General features: G+C 37.4%; 1 protein-coding gene across 1 annotated transcript; it reads right to left on the reverse strand.

Moving 5' to 3' along the window:
* Positions 1-16,794: 16,794 nt before the first annotated feature.
* LOC133849923 (uncharacterized) lies at positions 16,795-19,148 on the reverse strand. Its single transcript, XM_062285935.1, has 5 exons — positions 19,140-19,148; positions 18,387-19,078; positions 17,537-18,330; positions 17,040-17,436; positions 16,795-16,900 (listed from the first exon to the last, which is right to left on the reverse strand). The coding sequence occupies exons 1-5, from the start codon at positions 19,146-19,148 to the stop codon at positions 16,795-16,797; spliced, it is 1,998 nt and encodes a 665-aa protein (XP_062141919.1).
* Positions 19,149-21,731: the final 2,583 nt, after the last annotated feature.

Genomic DNA, 21,731 nt, shown 5'->3' on the forward strand with positions numbered 1-21,731 from the left:
ATCTCACCAAGTGCTCTACTTGGAATTCTGTTAACTAAATATGTTGCAGTCAACACAGCTTCTCCCCAGAAGCTTTTATCTAATTTTGCACCGCAAACCATTGCACGAGCTTTTTCAGTTAATGTTCTAATCATTCTCTCAGAGACACCATTCAACTGAGGTGTGTGTGGCACAGTTAAATTATATGAGATGCCTCTCTGAACACAGAACTCACGCATCTCATTTGAAAGATATTCTCTTCCATTGTCAATATACAAATTAACGATTTTTAAATTAAAATGCGCCTCGCTTTTCGCAACAAAGTCTTTAAACATGTTAAAACATCAGACTTGAACTTTATTAGGTAGGTTACACAATAATGTGTAACTGGTCTACAAAATTACATAGTAATTTTACTATCTATTGTACCGGGTGTAATAGGGCCACAAACATCGGAATGAACTACAAACAATGGTCTTTTTATGTAGCTTTTATCTTTATATTGCTTAAAGGGTAACCTGGCTTGTTTTCCATTTAAACAAGCTTCACATATTTCATCGGACAATTCAAATTGTTAAGAAGGCTATTATCAGTGAACAAATTTTTCTTTTTATTTCTAGTAATTTGCTATTGCTAACATGCCCGAATCTCTCATGCCATAATCGAAAATTATTTTTATTATTTGCAATTAAAGAATATGCTTGAAATTCAATAATAGGTATATTAATTGACTGACCTGTATTTTTGGCAACTACCACTGCATTTTTGGAAATAGTTACTCCGCTTTTGTCAAATTCTATGGACATTCCTGCTTCTTGCAATCTCTTTACTGAGATAAGATTTCCTGCCGCCTCCTTGCAGAACAAGACATCCTCCAGAGTTATGTCATTATCGTTGCGCAGCCTTACAATGCCACACTTAGTAGCGTAGATGAAGGATCCTTGCTTTGCCACAGCGATTTTTAGAGGACTCTTCAGATTCACACAGTTGGCGTATAATGATTCATCATTAATGAGATGATCAGTGGCACCGGAGTCAAGGATAAAACCGCACTTATTCGTAGTATTATTATTTGCTTTTAGCATAAACGCGAAACCGTGCTGTGTTGTGGAACCGTGCTGTGCTGTGGAACCGTGTTGTGTTGTGGCGCATTGAGCTTGTTTATTTTGATTTTCCTTTTCATTTATCATTCTTTTGTAATTAAAGCAATCCTTTTTGATGTGCCCTACTTTGCCGCAAAAATGGCATTTTCCACTAAACTTTGGCTTACCCTTAAAGCTGTTCTTTGGTTTAACTACTCTATTTCTATTTGAATTATTTCTATTGTTTTTAAAATTATTATGGTGTGTGTTTACAGTTAATGCTTTTCTGCTAGTGTCGTTAATATCTTTATTAATTTTTAGTTCGTAGTCTAACAGTCGTGCTTTAGCAACAGCCAGATTTAATTCGTCTTTTGACATATTCTCAATGGCAGTAATGACTCCATTGTAGGACGAAGGCAATGAATACAGCAAATGCGCAACTTTGCTCAACTCATTTATCGACGCGCCTGAAGCCACCAAATCACTCATTAATCCGTCAAAAAGGTTAAAATGACTTAACAATGTTTGATCGGATTTTAACTTTAGATCGAATAGCCGCCTGCGTGTTGCTAATTCGGCAGCTACACTTTCGCGCTCATAGATGGCGTCCAGGTTTTCAAAATCTGACGCGACGTGACGTCACCAATTGTGAAATTCAGAAAAGAGTCGCTCAAGTATTCGATTAATATCCCTTTGCGGTTTCCTCCGCCCTCTTCCAATCATCGTCAATTGAATCTGGCACATTTTCATCAATAACTTTTATAACGCGTAGCTCAGTTAGTAAAGCTCGAATTCTATGCTTCCAAATTGGATATTTTTCACCATCGAATGGCTTTATATTCCGCTTTCCTTTTTCCATTTTTATTTTATTTTTCACACAAACACAAAACTATGAATTATTTCACAATCTGTTGCAATACTATAAAAATAACTTAATAGGCGTGGACTGGGCCCATAACCTGTTGATATTTTGACTTAATAATGTATTTTAGTTTTCAGATTGATTAATTAAACACAGATTTAGTTTTCAAGTTATTTTATATTTCATTGGCTTTAAGCTCTTTTCAAGCACGCAACACAACCACACTCCACAGCTAGCAGACGCAAAAGAGATCGAGTTACATTTCAATGTGACCTAATTCTAATTATATTAAAATACTTAATAAGAAAAAATACCAAATGTTATTTTTGAATATGGGATATTCAACATATTCTGATTTATTAACAAGATCTGTTGACAATGATGACAAAACACTACAACAAATGGAATAAACTGATTCTGATAGTAAGATAACTCAAAGTAAATTATCTAAAAACTATACAAAATAATGGCGATGATGATGATGATATTGATGTAAAACCTCATATTAGGAGTTATAGGGAATTAAATCCTGTTCATTTAAATTTAAACCATATTTTTACAAGCAACAAACGAAAGAACAAATCTGAAGAAGGTAATCAAAGAAAAATAAATAAATTAACACATTCAAACAATAGCAAGAAACGAAAGAACGAATTACAAGAAGATAATCAAAGGAAAAAATTAGATTTGAGAAGTTACCAAGTGCTGAAAATCTTAAATTAATACAACACAACAAACGAAAGAACAAATCCGAAGAAGGTAATCAAAAGAAAAAATAAATTAACACACTCAAACAATAGCAAGAAACGAAAAGAACGAATTACAAAGAAGATAATCAAAGGAAAAAATTAGATTTGAGAAGTTATCAAGCGCTGAAAATATTAAATTAATACAACAAAACAATAAACGAAAGAACAAATCACAAGAAGGAGGGGAAAGGAAAAAAATTAAATTTGATGATGTATATTCCAAGGCTATTGATAAAAAACAAACTAAAATAGCCCCTAATAAATCAAATTTTTTGAAAAACATTATGCTTTTGAAAAATAAAAAACAATTGGATATGTTATATGGATTGAATGTGAATGAAAATGGAGATTGGTATTATGCAAATAGTAAATTGAAATATAATAATAAAACAATTATTATTAATAAAACAAAATGGAAATTAACACCCGGTCTATTTCAATTATTATTTCACATGAAACCGTTACATTATTCAAATAATGATTTGAAAAATTATCAGAAAATTTTATTAGCAACAAACGCTCATAGACGAAATTATCTAGATAATTCACAAGTTAAAGGAACTAAATCATTTAAATACCAACGTATCATTAAAAACTTAATTAAACCACAACTATCATTTAGCGGAAGAGGAATATTTACCACAAAATCTTATTTAAAAAAGGATAAAGGTTATAAATATTGGGATGATCCAAATGAATTAATAGAAAGATTACGTTTACTATTAGCGTCTGAAAGTGCTGGGAATAAAACCATAAAAACGAAATTGTATCTAATTTAGAAGAACTTAGAGAAGCAAATATAATAAAATGAATCAGATTAACAAATTTGGTGAAACCTCTTCACAATCAAATTCACCAAACATTACAGCTCTGAAAAAATATAACATGTTGCAACAACAAATGATAGAAAATGAAATTGCAAGCTTGAAAAAACAGTTAAAAGTTGTTAATAGTAAAATTATTCAACTAACTAAAATCTTGAAACGAATGTTGATGATAATGTAAATTTGATAAGAGCGGTGTTTGACGAATTCTCAAAATTAATTTACAATCAATATATAGCTGAATTACAGAAAAATCTTAAAAATCTTGAAGATGTTATCTTTGAAATAGTCACGTTATCTAAAATCAGTGATGAAGAAGTAACAAAAATTAAAATAAAATTTCCAATTATTAAATTTTAAAAAAAAACATTATAAAGATATACAACACAAGTAAAAAGAAATGATAATGAGTGTAGACATGAATGAGAATAAGAGACAAATCGTTGAGGAGTTACATAAACAAGGACGAAAAAATTTTATTAGACGTCGTGTTATAATCAAAGGAATTTATGATTTATGGCAAGCGGATTTAGTTGAAATGATAAATTATGAATTATATAATGAAAACTATCGTTATCTTTTAACTGTTATTGACACGTTTTCGAAACACGCGTGGGGTGTGGCTATTAAAAACAAAACAGCAGACAGCGTTACGAAAAGCATGAAAAGCATTTTCGATGACTCACACCGAAAACCAAAAAACTTGCAAACAGATGATGGTAAAGAATTTTATAATAGATCATTTCAAAATCTGATGAAATTGAATCATATTAATCATTACTCAACGTACAGCATTTTAAAAGCATGTATAATCGAACGATTTAACAGAACAATAAAAAATATGATGTGGAAAGAGTTCAGCTATCAAGGCACCTACAAATGGATTACAATTTACCAGAACCTAATTGATAAATATAATAATACATATCATAGAACCATAAAGATGACACCAAATGATGTAAACTTAACAAATGAAAAATTCCTTCTCAATACTGTTTACAATCATTTAAAAATTACACACAAACCAAAATTCAAAGTTGATGATTATTTGCGTATAAGTAAATATAAACATATGTTTGAAAAAGGTTATACTCCAAACTGGACAATTGAAATATTTAAAATCAAATTAATACAAAATACAAATCCTATTACATATATATTAGAAGATTATCAAGGACATAATATTAAAGGAGGATTTTATGAATATGAGTTGATGAAAACTAAATTTCCACACACTTATCTAGTGGAAAAGGTTATCAGACGACGAAATGGTAGGGCATTTGTTAAATGGTTAGGATTCTCATCTGAGCACAATTCATGGATTAACTTGTAGCTAAATGTAAAGGCTATTCACAATTCATTCGTTTTTGAGACGTTAAGATGTCAATAACACTAACACTAACCGGTGATAAATCAGTACTTGTTGCAAATTATTTTCCGCCAATTGATATTAATCGAAACTATATTTGTGGCCTAATAAGTATGGATACATATCATTCGATTCCTAACGTTGATGTTGAAAATAATCTATTTCATATTGGGAATCATGTAATAACAATTCCGGTTGGTTCATATGAAATCGGTGATATTAGCGATCTGTTGACGAGTGAATATGATAGATTAAATGTTGAAAATAAAAAACAACATCGATTATATCTAAGTCCAAACTATAACACTCTACAATCGGAAATTTTTTCATCAAATGAAATAATCTATTTTAATAAAAATCGGTCAATTGGATCCTTATTAGGATTTTCTTCTAAAACATTGGAGCCTAATATAAAGCATTACTCAGATAAGACAATTGATATTACAAAAATCAATAACATATGCGTGGAATGTAATATTATAAATGGAACATATATAAATAATGAAGCATCACACACATTACATCAGTTTTCACTTGTCGTTAGCCCAGGCTTCAAAATAACTGAGACACCGCAACATGTTATTTATCTACCAGTGAATACATCACAAATACATTCAATAACTTTAAGAATCGTAGATCAAAACGGTAACCTAATTAATTTTCGTGGAGAGAATTACAATACGATTGCATTTGAAACCGATGTAAACATGATTATATATAACAATAATAAGCAATTACCATTAAATCCATCTTTACTTGCTTTACCAACGTTGAACAGATCGGGTGTACATTGGAATATACGACAAAAACAAGGACGAAAAACTAATAGAAAATCAAAACACACATACAAACAAAACCATTAACTGAGTGCAATAAACATTTTTATTAAATTTAGGTTTTAAATTGAAATAAAAAAAAAAAAATGGCACATATAATTAATGTACTGGAGAAACCTACTATTGATAATTCAATAATAAAAAAAGACTATCATAGTTATTCATCTTATCTACGTTCATACGAAAACAATGATGAAATTCGGATTGCGATACAAAATCAAGATTTATATGTCTTACCAAGCGAAAGTTTCCTACATATTCAAGGGCATATCACAGGAAATAATGATTCAATCCCAACTAAAATAGCTTTATTGAATAATTGTATGGCATACCTTTTAATGAGATACGATATGAATTAAATGGAATTGAAATTGATCGGACACGACATTTGGGTATTACAACTGATTTAAAAAACTTCTTATCAATCAATCATAATCAAGAAACTATATATCGGAATTCTGGATGGTCAATGAAAGAAGATTTACAAATTGAAAAGGGGAACTTTAATTTTTGCGTACCATTAAACATGTTACTTGGATTTGCTGAAGACTATAACAAAATTTTACTTAATGGAAAACATGAACTAATTCTATTGCGATCAAAGGATAATGATGATGTTTTTAAAAGTACTGATGCTACCATAAACTCTTCAAAAAATAAGATGAAAATTACTAGCATTGTATGGAAAATGCCCCATGTTCAATTATCTGATGCCTATAAATTATATATGTTTAAATTAATAGACAAACAAACACCATTAATTATATCCTTCAGGAGTTGGGATATCTATTATAATCCAGTAGTTCCGGAAAATACTTCCTTTATATGGAATGTAAAATTAGCTGTTGAAACTGAACGACCTCGTTATATTATTATCGCATTTAAAAACAATAATAAAAAGTACATTCATTGTGATTTAAATGACGTGAAAGTTTACCCAAAATCAGAAGTATACCCGTATGATGGATTGAATCAAAATTTTTCATTGAATAGATATGCCCTGTTATATGATATGTATGCAAATTTTCAAAAAAGTTATTATGGACGTGATTCACAACCTTTGTTAACACTTGAGCATTTTAAAGATAAAGCTCCTATTATTGTTTTAGATGTGAGTCATCAAAATGAGTCAGTGAAAAGTGGACCTATTGATATAAGAATTGATGTTAAAACACTAAATAATATCCCTGCTAACACATCAGCATATTGTTTGATAATTCATGATAAATTATTTGAATATACACCATTGACAAACGTGGTTCGCAAAATACTATAAAAGAGCCAATATTTTTAAACATCAGTAGTAGTAGTAAATGAGACCTCAACTGAGGTACTATAACAAGCAGGAAAAATAAAAAACAAAATGCTACAAACAATAATCTTCGCATTTATTTTGTTATTCAATTATGGAAACTGTAATCCATTGAATAGTTTTACATATGGATATTGATTGACTAATAAATAAATAAAAAATGTCACTTCCATCAAAAATTATTAAATTTATTCAAAAATATTTAATCATTTTATCTCCTGAGGACAAAGAAAAACTTCTAAATATTCATAAGCGCCTCGAAAACATTGAAAATTTAAATATTACTTTAAATCAAAATAAAATAACAAAAGACGAAGTAGATGATTCACCCCATTTAATCCAACAACAACAACAAAGGCTGGTCGATGAACATGAGGCAATGCAAATTATGACTTCTTATCACATTTTGTAAGTGCATACATATGCATATACATACATATGTAATTACAACGCTTTGAAATAAAACTTATTTCTAATTCAAGGTCAATGCCATCGGTATAATGCATATATGCATTGATAAAATGGTCAACTATATGTTGGGGCGATTTCAATTAAATAGTTCGCTTACATCTTTGGAGCTGTCCACAACAACCACACAAGTTAAACAAAAAAAAAAATGAGATTTTTATATATTATTGTTTGTGTGTTTTTCTCAAGCTAATAGCTTGGTAATATATAATGAAGAAAAATTACAACCGAAAATATGCTGACAACAATAGAAGAGCTAACAAAAACAACGACAGAGAGCGCAGATGATGTAACCCCAATAGAAGAGGTAACAACAACAACAACAACAACACCGATAGAGAGAATGAATGATGTTACACCAACTACTAAGACCAATAGCCTCAATGACATGACGGAAGACTATCCTGATATAATAAAACCCCAATACTTCCTAAATACATATCAGTTACCAATTACCTTTTCTATCAATGTTAATTCTTATGAATTTATTTTTGATATACCATATTTTTATTAAATGGATTTTCGATTATATCTAACATATTATAATTTATGATAATAACAACAATAATATTAGTCATGAATTACATACTATATACTGAAAATATATATATATACATTATATACATTCTATCTAAATAAAAACTATACATAATGTAAGTTCAAGTGTCGGTTGATTTAAATACTCTTAGTTGGGCATTAAAAGCGCTAGAGAAATGTCGTCTTTGGATTGGTTCATGGAGCGAATTTACGGAATACTTCCTGATGGCGAAGCAAATCCTAATCGTGACTGCAGCTGCTGGGAAGGAATGTTTCAACCGGAAGCTATCAACTCACTTAAGTTTATACTCAGCGAAGAAGTGGACTATCTGATGGTGAAATTATATGGAGTATTGCTAATGAATAAGGCTATAGATAACTGGACATTTAATAATGAAACTTTTACTATTTCCTGCAATTTGTTTGTTCCTGAACAAACCATTCAATTTACTATGTAGTCATAATGGTAGTCATAATGGAAGTCATACATTTTGTATTTTGACATCTCCAACACTACAAATCCTAAATAAATTGGGGTATCACAAATGTTGTGTAACCTCTTCATTTGAATTGCATACATAGTTTCACTGAACCTTGATGCACTATGAAAATTAGATTTTGATATTAAATCGTCCTGACTTCCTATTTTCAATTGGATACTCCCACTCCGTTATTATCCGTACATCCACCCTTTTTCACTGTTTTCCATGGTTTTTCCATAAACAGCATTGTTCAATAATTTGAAAAATCTTTTTCAAAATTATTTTTGGCTCTGGTTCTATGCTCAGTGTTTATATCAATATATTTCTTGAGCCAGGCTTTCTGCCTAAATTGAAGGATGGAGTGAATTTTTTTTAATTCCAAGCCATGTCTCATACACTGTTTTAAAGTCTTATAGTAGTCTTATAGAATTATATCATAATTCTTCTTTTCAGCGAGATCGGCTATTAACTTTGGAGTTTTACAAGTGCTTGATGGTAGCTTGTTATCCGGACAGAATGGTAGATCATTATGTTCATCATGGATTGAGTAAGGGTAATCTAGATCAACCTCTAGAATATACCCATACTCACTATTTTCATGAATATTTTCTATATTAAAACTCTTAACCTGATTCGTGTCTAACCATTTGAACTCAACGTAAGGTAGTGGTTCAGACATACATTAAAAATTCCGATTCTTTAGTAGGATCGAAATCTTTTAAGTATTTGTGGTTTGCTTTTGTATGCCTATGACTACATTGCACCAACCCACCCCGAATTCCACTCTTAAAATATGTAATCATATCAATGTCAGTGAGTAACTCGAGTTCAATCTCTGTGGTTTTTAACATAGCATCCCACGACAATCCTGGTGTAGTGTAATAATGGGCGGGGTCAAGATTGTAAATTGAAGAACAAGTTGCCCTAAAATTTTGGAAAACGTCTGTTAACAATAAAACATCAGTTTTCAAATACAATTCTAAGTATTCCATCAATGAACGACAATTAAAATGATACCATACTTGGATGGCATGAGCGTAATCCTCTTCTGAACATTCTGACTCTGTTAAATTACTATAGAACTTGGATCTTGGTGGGAGAGAAGTTTCATCTAGTCTTTCAATAGAATCTAAATATTCGTAGGGGAAAACACCTTTCCTGCGAAGTAGTTCAAAATCTGACTTGTTTTTTTACTGTGATTTCAGCACATTGAAATTCTCCTCACTCAAATTCCCGCGAGTGTGTCTAGACTAGAGGGCATGAATCTGATAGTATCCAAAAACCTGATTTCTAGCGTATTTTTCCTTAGAGGGAGATATTTAGAAATTGAAATATATAATTCCTTATTCAAAGGAATAACTTTTATTTCCCTCAATTTCTCCAAGTTCTTTAACAAACAAATGAGAATCGTATTTGGAGAAATTGTGAAAGAATACGGGGATAAAATCACCCGTCTTGTATTTAAGATTACATGAATTATGGGCTGCACCTCTATATCTACCTGTAAAATGACAGTGATCTTTCACTCTATCATTATTTAAAATACCCTTACATATGTGGCAAATGGTTGCTTTCCTAAAATTATCTAACTCATTATGACTCATGTGCATTGGAACCACTATTTTCATGTGGTTCTCATACAAATCGGACAAATCTGACGTTAAATTTTTAATGAAAGTGCGAGCGACATCACCTCCTGTCTTCGAAACAAACTCATCTAAGCCAGAGTCAAATGCACACTTTATGTAGTATGCAAATGCTACTGGCACATGCTTATTAATAATTTTTGTGTTTGCACTTACATCTAATGTTACTGGTTCCAATATGCATTCAAAGTCTGCATACACGACGAACGGAACCTCCAACTGACGGTGATGGTTTTTAAAGGTAATCTTCTGATCCTTCCTTGGTCCCTCTGTAACCACCCGACTACATCTCAATGTATGTTGAGCCGCCCTCTCCTCACTCGTTGAGTATTGTAAGCATTGATTACAGAACCAACGCTTAACTCGACGTTTACCCAGTTGTTTGGCAAGTAGACTGTGTATGAAAATTGAAATTGTAAGGTGATTGTGATATTTTCAAATTTAATGAATGTACTTACGATGAAATATTTTTAATCCACACATAGTGTCCATGAATACCCGCCGTTGGTCCGTCGACGAATAATAAATTAATGTGGATTCTCATTTCCACTCCATCGCAGTAAAGCGGTCCAATTATTTTGTCAGATTCCTCATCATACCCGAAAACATTTAAACTTATGTGAGGGTTTCGTTGAGTGAACTCTTTATTTTTCGAATTTCCATCGGGAATGCTAATCCATTGAAGTCAATCTTTATGTTGTTCACCTCAATTATTGGGGACGTGATCTCAACACCATAACTATTGCAATGGTATGATCTACTTATTGGTTTGAGGGCCGATATAATTGCCCACTTAAAACAGAAGGCATCTTTGTTATGTACATTAACAACTGCCTTTCTATTTTTTAATTTAAGCGGAAGCTCAAAATGGTTAGATCCTTTTGTCGGATCACATTTGTAAACATTAAGCTCCAGCCTAATAATTCGTGTCAAGGTCCATCCACTATCCTTTTCCTGAAACTCACTCATTTTTGCGTCTATCACATTTTTATGCGATTCAAAGAAGCGGGTGAAGTCGGATCCAGTCGTAACCTGAGACATTGTGCTCTGGAACGATTTTATTTCTTGTTGAATATCATACTCTTTAGCATGTACTCAGCAAACAATTCAAAATTGCATTTGGATGATAGGTGGGTAGTCATCACGCATTCCAAGTGAGGGATCAGTGCTAATCCAGCCTCATTTAGGAATTCAATAGGCATCCTTACATCCGCTCCTCATTCTCAAACATGTATTGGAGAATACGTCCCTTGTATCCATTCACAATCTGTTTGATTCTTCCGTCCACCGGACGGATAGACTTGTATTTATGTATCTCGGTGCGAGCGTGGAAATGCCATTGCATACCTGCAGGTAGGTAATGCTGGCAGGAATAGCAATACTCCCCATTGATAGTGTTGGTGGTGTTGTTGAAGTTGTTGGTGTTCTCGGGATTCATGTTGATGTTTTTGTTTATTTTTTTATTTTGTTGATTGAATGTAATAAAGTTTATTATATTTGTAGTATTGTTTTTAAAGTATTTGATTATGTATTGTAAAATTGATTTTTATAATGTTGATTAAGAATAATTTTTGAATTTTACAATTTGTTTAAACAAACTTTCGAAAGTTATTATCAATTTCACTGCACAATTATAATTTGTTTTCGACGAGGGTTTTATTGTTAATATTGAAGGTTTAAACAATTTTTCACTACACAATTATTCACTTAACAATTTTTAAATATTGTTAACTTTGGAGAATCGCGGAGCCGATGTGTATCTTCGAGTCACAAACTAGAAGTGATTTTAAGGATTTTAGGTTTTTGGATGAAAACCGAGGAAAATTGAATAGTGGGCGAATATCTATGGGTATTCATGGTGTGCTACCCTCATTGCATCTTGGTTATAATATTCGGCTTTTCTTTTAGATTTTCTATTTTATCTTCAAGTGTCTTGGAAATGGTGTTGTACTCTCGTCTGAATTACATCACGTTCCCATCCTTTTAACGTTCATCACATCTTCCTTCCTCCGCTCCGATTTCGAATACATTCGAATTAACGATTCGTCACACAAATCCCACACTTGTCATTTCCACAGCTAACCCTAATTAAATTGCATCTTTATTACCTCACACTTGACATTTCAATAGGTGACCCTAATTAAATTGCATCTTTATTACCCCTAAATTGACATTAATGACAGGTGACCCTAATTAGCACTTCCTTGCACAAGAACTTGATTTGTATAGAAACTTGATATTCCAACTACTTTCCAAAGTGGAAAAATCATTTTTAAACATTCCCACTTTAAGCTTCTTCAAAGCTGGCTTTTGCCATCTTTCAATATGTCGAGAGAGCTTTCGCTTATCAGCCATTTCATTTAAATATTTACTTTCGTTGATTCTAAGTTTATTATTTTTGGTCTAATGATAGTTACGTTAGTTAGTTGGTCGTGTGAAGGGCGAGAAAGTTGAAGCTGCTTCATGGCGGAAACAGAGCATTCCTCCATTTTCCGAATAAGGTGGCCCAATTTTAACCCCTTCTTATTATTCGGTTTAATAATACTATGCTTAACTACTTTAAAACTATTCAATTTGCCAATTGCTTGGTCTTTTGCCAGATGAATCAATAAATATTCCAATAATATTAGTCCTGAAGGGAACATATACAATATACTCTTTTAAAATGAACTCTAACATTTTCGGACAGTAAAAATATTGTTCGCGTATGATGTATTAAATTTATTTAAATTATTAATGACTTCAATGTAAATGGTTTCAAATTTTTTACGAAACGGACTTGCCAAAATTATTGAATTTAGTGTTATATCAGTTACTTTATCATTTAATGGTGTTTGGGCAAAACATTGTTCATTAAAATTAAAAAATGTATCGTTACGGTAATTTATAAAATAAGCTTTGGCGTTATCAACTATCTTATTAATACATGGAGAAAAAAGAATGTTTGCAAGATTCTTGAACCATTTTTCTAATTCTAGCACGGTATCAATCGAATAGGCGTAACCTAAGCAATTTCTTAAAAATGTTCTTTATTCAATGTTGTGCAAACCAACTATTTCATCAATATTACGGCACATAATTTTGCAATAGTGACTTGTACAAAACGGAACACAAACATTAGGAAAAGTTGAATTATTATTATATACATAATTAAAACAAATTTCATTATAATTTACAATCTCAAGATTATTAAACTCTTTTAAAATGGCCCCAATAATAGCAAAACTAACATCAGTTATTATTCTATTGCAAATAGGCCATTTGAATCGATTTTTAAACAAGACTCCGTAACTCGCACAAAAATCTTCCAATGTCGTACGATGTATGATTCGAAAGTATTGCATGAGCTACTGGGAATACAATATGGAGGGATATGGGCTACTAATGAATACAAAAATATTCTCTTCTTTACAAAGTGCAAAGGCTGCACTACATTTCCTGTGGCATCCATATGTAAAAATACTGAATAAAATGAGAATGCCCTTTAGAAATCATACCGAAAGCATCGACAAAGGATCCTTGTCGAAATTAAATTTCTCGTTGTTTTCTTATATTAAATTTCTATAAAAGGCAGTTTCTCATTTGTCATCTGGTCATTACCAACTAAAGCTCTAGTCATATTTAACTTGTTAATTTTTTAACTCAATATTCAAACGCATATTTTTTATGGAGGCTCTTTCCATAAATCTGTTCACAGCCCTGCACTGCGTTTGTTTTTTTAAATACTTATTATGTGTTATTTTAAGACTACTTGTTAAAACTTTAACCACCCCATCAAAAGACCCTTTAAATATAAAGCTATTGCAAGATGGATCCTTACAATAACCATACGCTACAAAATTTAACTTATTAATTATAAGCTTCTTAAAGTATAAAACACACGCATTATTATGAGAGCTGTAAGCTTCTCTATTCATGTGCTCTATACTTTTGAAGCAGAGAAATGGTTAGTTAATAAAGAATATATATTTTAAAATCGATCACCTTAAATTTACAGTCCTCATAATTGCATTTTGAAAACATTGCACGTGGGCTATTCAAATTGTCAACTAGGAGGACCGATCGATTCAAACTTTCATTTCCACTGTGGCACTCTTTTCGAAAACATTTCAAATTGGCTTCTATCAATGTTTCGTCTGCCGGCTCAATGGAAATGTCAGTAGACTCATAGACTCCATTAGTGACATCATTGGATTTTGCCTGGAACTATATAAAAATTCAAATTAGAATTGAAATAATCTACAAATATTTACATATATTAAATTCAAATTTTTAATACTTACACGTTGGAAGCACTTTAGCAAGGCATAACGAGTTTTGCTAGTGTTGCCAAATGGAACCACTCGCTTCTGATTCAGCTTGTCCAACAATATTTAGTAATCCAACGTCGAAAGTCCCTCGAAACTGCCTCCTGTACAGCATCTTTATATCCATAGTTGCTATAAATGCAAAGGAAACATTGAAATTATTTATTTATTTACATGTTACTTATTATACAAAATAATAAAAGAAGGAAGTGCTAGCTACTAAGGCTATCGACTCTGAAATTATTACTTGTATTAAATACAGGGACGCTTTAAGTACAGGGACTTTTCAGACATTGAGAAAAAATGTGTTGCAAAGTGAATAATAATAATTTTATATCTATATATACATATGTATATGTGTATATATATTTACAATACTTTAACACTTCGAATATATATTTATGACATTGAAAATTTAAAACAATATTATTCACTTTGAACACACACTTTTCCAATCAATTTATATTTTCCCGGAATGGCCGCTGCATTGTCACAAAATCGCCACTGCATATTCATATATATACATGCATATATGTATATACATATATGTATGTATGCTACTGCACTTAAAGTGCGCACCGGATGTACATATTATACATATATACTGTATGTACTTACGATTTGGTGGACATCAATTTAGGTGGCATTTTCAATATTTTGTTTACTCTCACTTTATAAACTTTTAACTTTATAAATCACTTGTGCAGAACTTGTTGTTTAGTAGAACATACAGCACTATTCCGTTATGTTCCAGAGTTGCCACCAAGTTCATAAAGGGTGTGTTGCCACCATGGTAATATTAGTTTGGCAATAATCACAAAAATTGAATTTTCCCGAAAACGGCTTAACCGATTTGAATAAAACAAAAAGCAAAATATTTATCTATTTGATTCGAATAGAATGAAATAGCGCGACATGGCCTACAAGTTCTGCAAATATGAAGAATAATTTGATGATAGCGTTAACATAACGTTTTGCCACTAACAGTGGTCAAGTAAACTGCAAAATTACGATTTAAATAAGAATATAAAATTGCGTATATTTATTTATTAAAACAAAGCAATATATATGTAAATAGAGTATTTAAATGTAATTTTAAATTATAGTAATATTTGTTTCATTTAGTTATTTTCTGCAAGTATTTGAAGTCCGCCAGAGTCCAAATGGTGTTATTTAACACTGTTTGTAGGGGGGCGTCTTCCAAGAAAACCAATTTCACTTTAATTTTGTAGGAGATTGTGACTTTTTCACAACTTTTTATTTGACACTTGAAAATATACTTTTTGCATGTGCTTGAGAAAATTCGAACATCGAAACATAGGCGGAATAGCAAAAAGCACTAAAAAGGGCAGGGTGACCATCTCTAGAGGAAACCAAGAACAGTGTGGCTGCGCGTATGACATGGTCATACCAGCTTTGTCGCTATCGATAACTTGCGATCGCGACCACACTGTCAGCTGGCCTGAGTGGTCACACCTGCAGTCATCTGGCATCAACATCCTCCCCCCCCTTGCAATGAGTTGCAAACGGTATCATTGTCCAAATGGACCGGACAGAATCCAACCCAAGGTGGAATTCTGGGCCATTGGCAAACCGTTGGTGCTCGGCAGGAGGCCAGGTTGAATGATGTGAGGATACACATCAGTGCCAAGCACTAGGGACACCATCGATGGCTGGAACCAGCGTTCGTCGGCGAGCGTAATCCTGCGGAACTGCTCCAAGTTTTCGCCATCGAAGGGTCGGAGGGGGGTGCGGCAGCAGAGTTGAGAGTCCACCTGCAGCATCATCCTTCGACGGAACTCGGATGTCCGCGAGCGGATGATCGCCGTGCAGACGCCTTCCGTACCAACGCGGGTGACGGATAGCCGGTAGGCCGTTGCCAATAATGCGCTGATACGGCTGGTCGCCGTGCACGGGTCGATCAGCGCTCGCATCTCGAATGTCTTACATCCGGTGTCGATTAGGATATTGGCCGTTGATGCTCACAGCCTTGTCCTGCATCAAGGATGCGAGCGACGTCGGAAAAGCTCCCTCGGGCGTAGGCGAGGCCGGTCGATGGGGAGACGGCGAGCGGGAGTTCGCAAACGTGGCCGTGTTGGGGTTCGGGACCGTGGCCGTGTTGCGGTTCGGGACCGTGGCCGTGTTGCGGTTCGGGACCTGGTGGAGTCCGGTTGGTCATCGCCTCGTCGCTGACGATTGGGGCGAGCGCTGCGTGCCTCCTTGAAGTGCAGCAGCGTGTGGTGGTCCCCAGGACACACCCTGCACCTTCCCGCGCTGCGGCAGGATTGCCCGGAGTGTTGGTGGGCCAAACAGTTAGAGCAGTACTCGTCCGCTGTCAGCCTCAGGAATCGCTGACACTTCCGGAGTGGGTGAATCCCACGGCACACGCGACACCGGAACGAGTGGGTGCCAGCGGGGCGGTCCTGGCGGCTGGATGTGATGGCATACTACATGGAATGAAACAAAAAACAAATGATTATTGTAGTAGCCTCTTTGCATTGTCAATGACACACGGAACAGGACAGCATAGGACAACACAGGATGACGAATGGGAGTACGGAATAAGAGGGGTTTCGTCCTTCTGACGTGGAGGGGTCAGTCTTGCTGTCCATCGGGAGTAGAATGAGTTTGGCAACGGGTTTTCGGATAGTACTCCGCGCCGTGAGCACATCTACAACTCGGACCTTGGCATCGGTGCCTGGACACGTCGTCAGCACCCGTCCTAGGCGCCACTCGTTCGAGGGGAGGTTGTCTTCTTTTATGACGACCATGTCACCGATCCGAAGGTTCCGTGTAGAGGATTGCCATTTCGTCCGTTTGTGCAGCTCCTTCAGGTACTCATCTTTCCAACGGAAACAAAATTGTTGGTGAAGAGCCTTCAGTCGCTGCCACCGATTGAGGATGGAGGTGGCCGTTTGGTTAATTGGTGGATCCAACACCGAAATAAGTGGGCCACCTACGAGGAAATGGCCAGGAGTGAGCGCTAGTAAGTCCGAAGGGTCCTCGGACATAGGGAAATCGGCCTCGAATTCAGGCAGGCTTCGATCTTAGCGAGAAGATTGGATAACTCTTCGAACGTATACTTCCCGGTGGAGGTCGCCTTGTAAAGAGTGCCTTGAAACTCTTCACGCCGGCTTCCCATAAACCACCCATATGCGGGGCGCCCGGCGGGTTGAAGTGCCAGGATAGGCTCTTGTGGGCGTGTTGTGCGATGATGCACTCCCTCGTCGCTTCCAAGAAGATCACCTTGTCAGCTCCAACGAAGGTTTTCCCGTTGTCCGAGTACATCTGGTATGGACACCCGCGCCGTGCGATGAAACGAGAGAATGCGGCCAGGAATTTCTCCGTCGTGAGATCCGATGTTGCCTCCAAGTGGATCGCTTTCGTTCTGAAGCACACGAAGACGTAGACATACCCTTTGGTGATGAGGCAGGCTCGGCCAGTGTAATTTTTTATTTTGAATGGGCCGGCGAAGTCGACTCCAGTGTGCGTGGAAGGTCTCGAGTAGGACCTCCTTTCCTTGGGCAAGTCCCCCATTTGGGTCTGCAGTCTCTTCTTGTAGATCACGCAAACCTTGCAAGAGTTGATGGTGGATTTGACGAGGACTTTCAATTTTGGAATCCAGAATCTGGAACGGATCAGCCGCATGACGACTTGGTTACCCCCATGTAAGGATATACGATGGGTGAAACGAACCAGTAGTCGTGCAAATGACGAGGAATACGAGAGGATGATTGGATGACTCTCATCATAACGCAGCGAGTGGGACGCCCTCAGACGCCTACAGGCCCGTAGAATACCCTTGCCATCGAGGAAAGGGTTCAAGTTTCGGATTGAACTTGAGGAAGGAACCTGCTGCTTGGACTGCAGTGGTATTCTTGTTGAAAAGTTTGTCGTTGAGCCATGACGATTAGCCGCTCTTGGATCCGTGACAGCTCATCCGCTTGGACCACGGTAGAGCTTGGAACTGCCAACTTCCGATTTCTATCGATGAATCTGAGAACATAGGCAGACGTGCGCAGTGCCTTGCCAAACTCAGAGAACTTATTCAGGAAGTCAGGAGTAGGAGGTAACTTAACGACGTTGCACTTAATCCTCTGCTCCAGCAGAGTCTCCGGAATGGGACTTGGAGATGTTGGCCATTGATCCGACGGGAGATGAAGCCACTCTGGTTCATGCCACCACAAAGGATTACGCATCAATTCTTGTGGCAGGACACCTCGGCTTGCAAGATCTGCCGGTTTGTGCTCGGATCGCACATGCGACCAGTTCTTGGCGTCGCTGGCTTGGACAATTTTGGCCACACGATTGGCCACAAAGGTTGTCCATCTGCAGGGTGGCTTGTTCAACCAGGCGAGAACAATTGTTGAATCAGTCCAAAAGAAAGTCTGGAAACTTTCTGCTGGCAGATTCAGGAGGAGGGCTGCAGATAACTCAGCCAACAGGACTGCGCCACAAAGCTCCAAACGTGGCACTGAGAGAGACTTGACAGGAGCCACTATTGTCTTCGCAGTGAGGAGATGTGTGGAAACCTTGTTTGCCGTCTCCACACGGACATAGATCGCCGCTCCATACGCCCTTTCTGACGCATCACAGAATCCGTGGTACTGGAGCTTCACTCGTGTCTGGAATTGGACCTATTTTGGAATCCGGATCTTTCCCAGAGCAAGATAGCTCTGGAGGTACTCCTTCCATTGGAGGAAAAGATCCGTGGGTAAATGCTCGTCCCATTCGAGCGTCCTCAGCCAGATCTCCTGCATGAAGATCTTGGCTCGGATAACGAAAGGGGCCAGCCACCCGGCTGGGTCGAAAAGCGTAGCGATTTGCGAAAGCACTTCCCTCTTCGTGTAGGAGTCCTGATGGGCAACTTCTGGTGGTATGAAGAAGAACTCGTCATCGTGAGCTTACCACCTGATGCCCAGTGTTTTCGCCGTACCGGAGTCTTCGAGTTCGAGGAAATCTTCTCGAAGTAGATGGTCCTTTGGAATGTCCTTCAGCACGCTCTTACGGTTCGACGTCCACTTCCTCAACGGGAATCCAGCGCTGTCAGGGCTTCACACACTCCCGCAATGGTCCGGATGGCCCCTTCTTTCGTGTGTGTCCCCTCCAGGACGTCGTCCACGTACATGTTGTTGGAGATGACTCGGCTTGCGAGAGGATACTCCAAGCGTATGTCTTCAGCAAGTTGCTGGAGGACTCGTAGAGCCAGGAAAGGCGCACAGTTGACACCGAATGTCACTGTGCACAGCTGTGTTCAACTCGAAGTCACGGATCACACCGTCCGACGTACGGAACAGAATTCGTTGGAACGGTGTGTGCTTCGAGTCCATGAGGATTTGGCGATACATCTTCGTTATGTCCGCATTGAACACATATCGATAGTATCGCTATCTGAGGATCTGCAACGTGAGATCCGATCGGAGAATGGGCCCTGAATGAAGGATATCATTCAGACTCTTGCCATTTGAGGATGGACAAGATGCGTTGAAAACGACCCGCATCGTCGTTGTAGTGCTATCTGGTTTGAACACGGCGTGGTGAGGCAGGTAGAAATTAGGAGTCGTGACAATCGCCTGAGGCGATATGGGTGTCATATGACCCAAGTCCACGTACTCCTGGAGAACGGCATTGTACTGTTCCTTTATAGAATCGTTTCTTGACAAAAGATTCTCGTTCTTGAGGAATTGAGCCAGCGCTATAGATCTGGAATGACCCAGTTCAATGCTATCGAGCTTCCGGAGTGGAAGAGTCACCCGATATCTGCCACATTTGCTACGAGAAGTACATAGTCTTAACGAAGTTTTCTTCGCAAACGAAGTCTGACTCCTTTATCAGCTTCGCTGGAATATCCTCCACCTCCCAAAATTTGGAAAGTAGGCTGTCGAGCTGTTCGTCTGCTTAGAGAGCGACTCTTGTCGAAAACGCAGAAACAGTTGTCGACACATTCTGGGAAACGGGGCCGGTGAGAGTCCAGCCAAACACGGTTTCCTGCCCAAGGAGTGAGCCACAAATGTTTGGCCGGGAGCCGCTCAAGATGACCGACGGAAGGATATCCGCGCCAATTAGAATATCAATCTGAGCGCTCTTGTTGAAGTGTGGATCTGCCTGTTCTATCGCTGGTAGATCCCTTAGGAAAGTTCGCGGCATATCGAAGGAGGGCAGTTTGCCTGCCAACTGTGGAATTACGAATGCCGAAGTCTCGATATGGAGCCTCGGCTTCTTCGGAGAACCAATTGAGCCGCAACTGCGTGATTTAGCCCGGATACTTGGGCTCGCACGGACTGGAAAGGCAACTTAATGCGTTGGAACAGACGCTCAGAAATGGAGGTCGCCTCGGACCCGGAATCAATTAGCGCACGTGCGGTGTATGTAGTGCCCAAGTGCCATACATTGATGACCGCCGTGCCGAGAAGGACATTCTGAACATTATTGGCAAAGAAATTTTGCACATTTGTTGCCGTTGGATTCGGAGCGGACTGTATATTGGAAAATGAAGAGGCACCATTGTGGGCACTGTCGCCCCGATGAAGAAGAGTGTTGTGCCGACCTTTGCATGTAAAGCAATTGTACGCACTCGTACACTCTTGGAGTTGGTGACCTCTTGCGAAACAGTTCAAACAGAGACTTTTCTGTTTGATGTAGGTCATTCTCTCATTGACCGACATTTGCAAAAAACGCGGACACACCCGGACAGGGTGATTCTCCTTTGAGCACAAGTCACACGATTTGCCTTTCGGAGTGACTCGGGCCTCAAAGGAGTTGACCCGCGTGGAATTCTGCGGACGGGATGGTCCTGCAGTCGCGTTCTGTGGGTTGGCAGTCCTCAATCGCTTCGTCCTCAATCGCTTCGAGCGTACGATAGCGCTCATTGAGGAACGTGCTCATATCCTGCTATGCGGGAATTTTCGCTTTGTCCACCAAAGATTGTTCCCACAACGAGAGTGTGAGCTTGGGGAGTTTGGACAAGCAGAGGAGGGAGCCGGCAGCCACTGGAGTATACAGGAGGAGCGGATGCTTCACTCCTGCTGGACCCGGAAACTTGGGTAATTTGCCCCTTAACACGGGCGAGACACCGCTCATACACTGCATAGCAGTGATCGTATTTCGCCTCCATGGCCTGTGTGCCTTCATTGTCGCCGTCTCGATGCAGTGCATCAGCGCATGTGGAATAGGCGGCTTCGACACTGTCCCAGAGGGCTTGCAGCCGGTCACGACGGATCTCGTACGTGTGTACATTGTCTTCTTCGGCTGCAGGCCCTCTGACCCGACTCTCAAAGT

The sequence above is a fragment of the Drosophila sulfurigaster genome, unplaced genomic scaffold, assembly GCF_023558435.1.
Source record: "Drosophila sulfurigaster albostrigata strain 15112-1811.04 unplaced genomic scaffold, ASM2355843v2 ctg42_pilon, whole genome shotgun sequence".
NCBI lineage: Eukaryota > Metazoa > Arthropoda > Insecta > Diptera > Drosophilidae > Drosophila > Drosophila sulfurigaster.

Coding starts and splice junctions, on each gene's coding strand:
- LOC133849923 (XM_062285935.1), bottom strand. Junction 17,437..17,536: donor AAGGCGACCTCCACCGGGAA/GTATACGTTCGA, acceptor CGGACTTACTAG/CGCTCACTCCTGGCCATTTC. Junction 16,901..17,039: donor AGCAAGACTGACCCCTCCAC/GTCAGAAGGACG, acceptor CATTCCATGTAG/TATGCCATCACATCCAGCCG.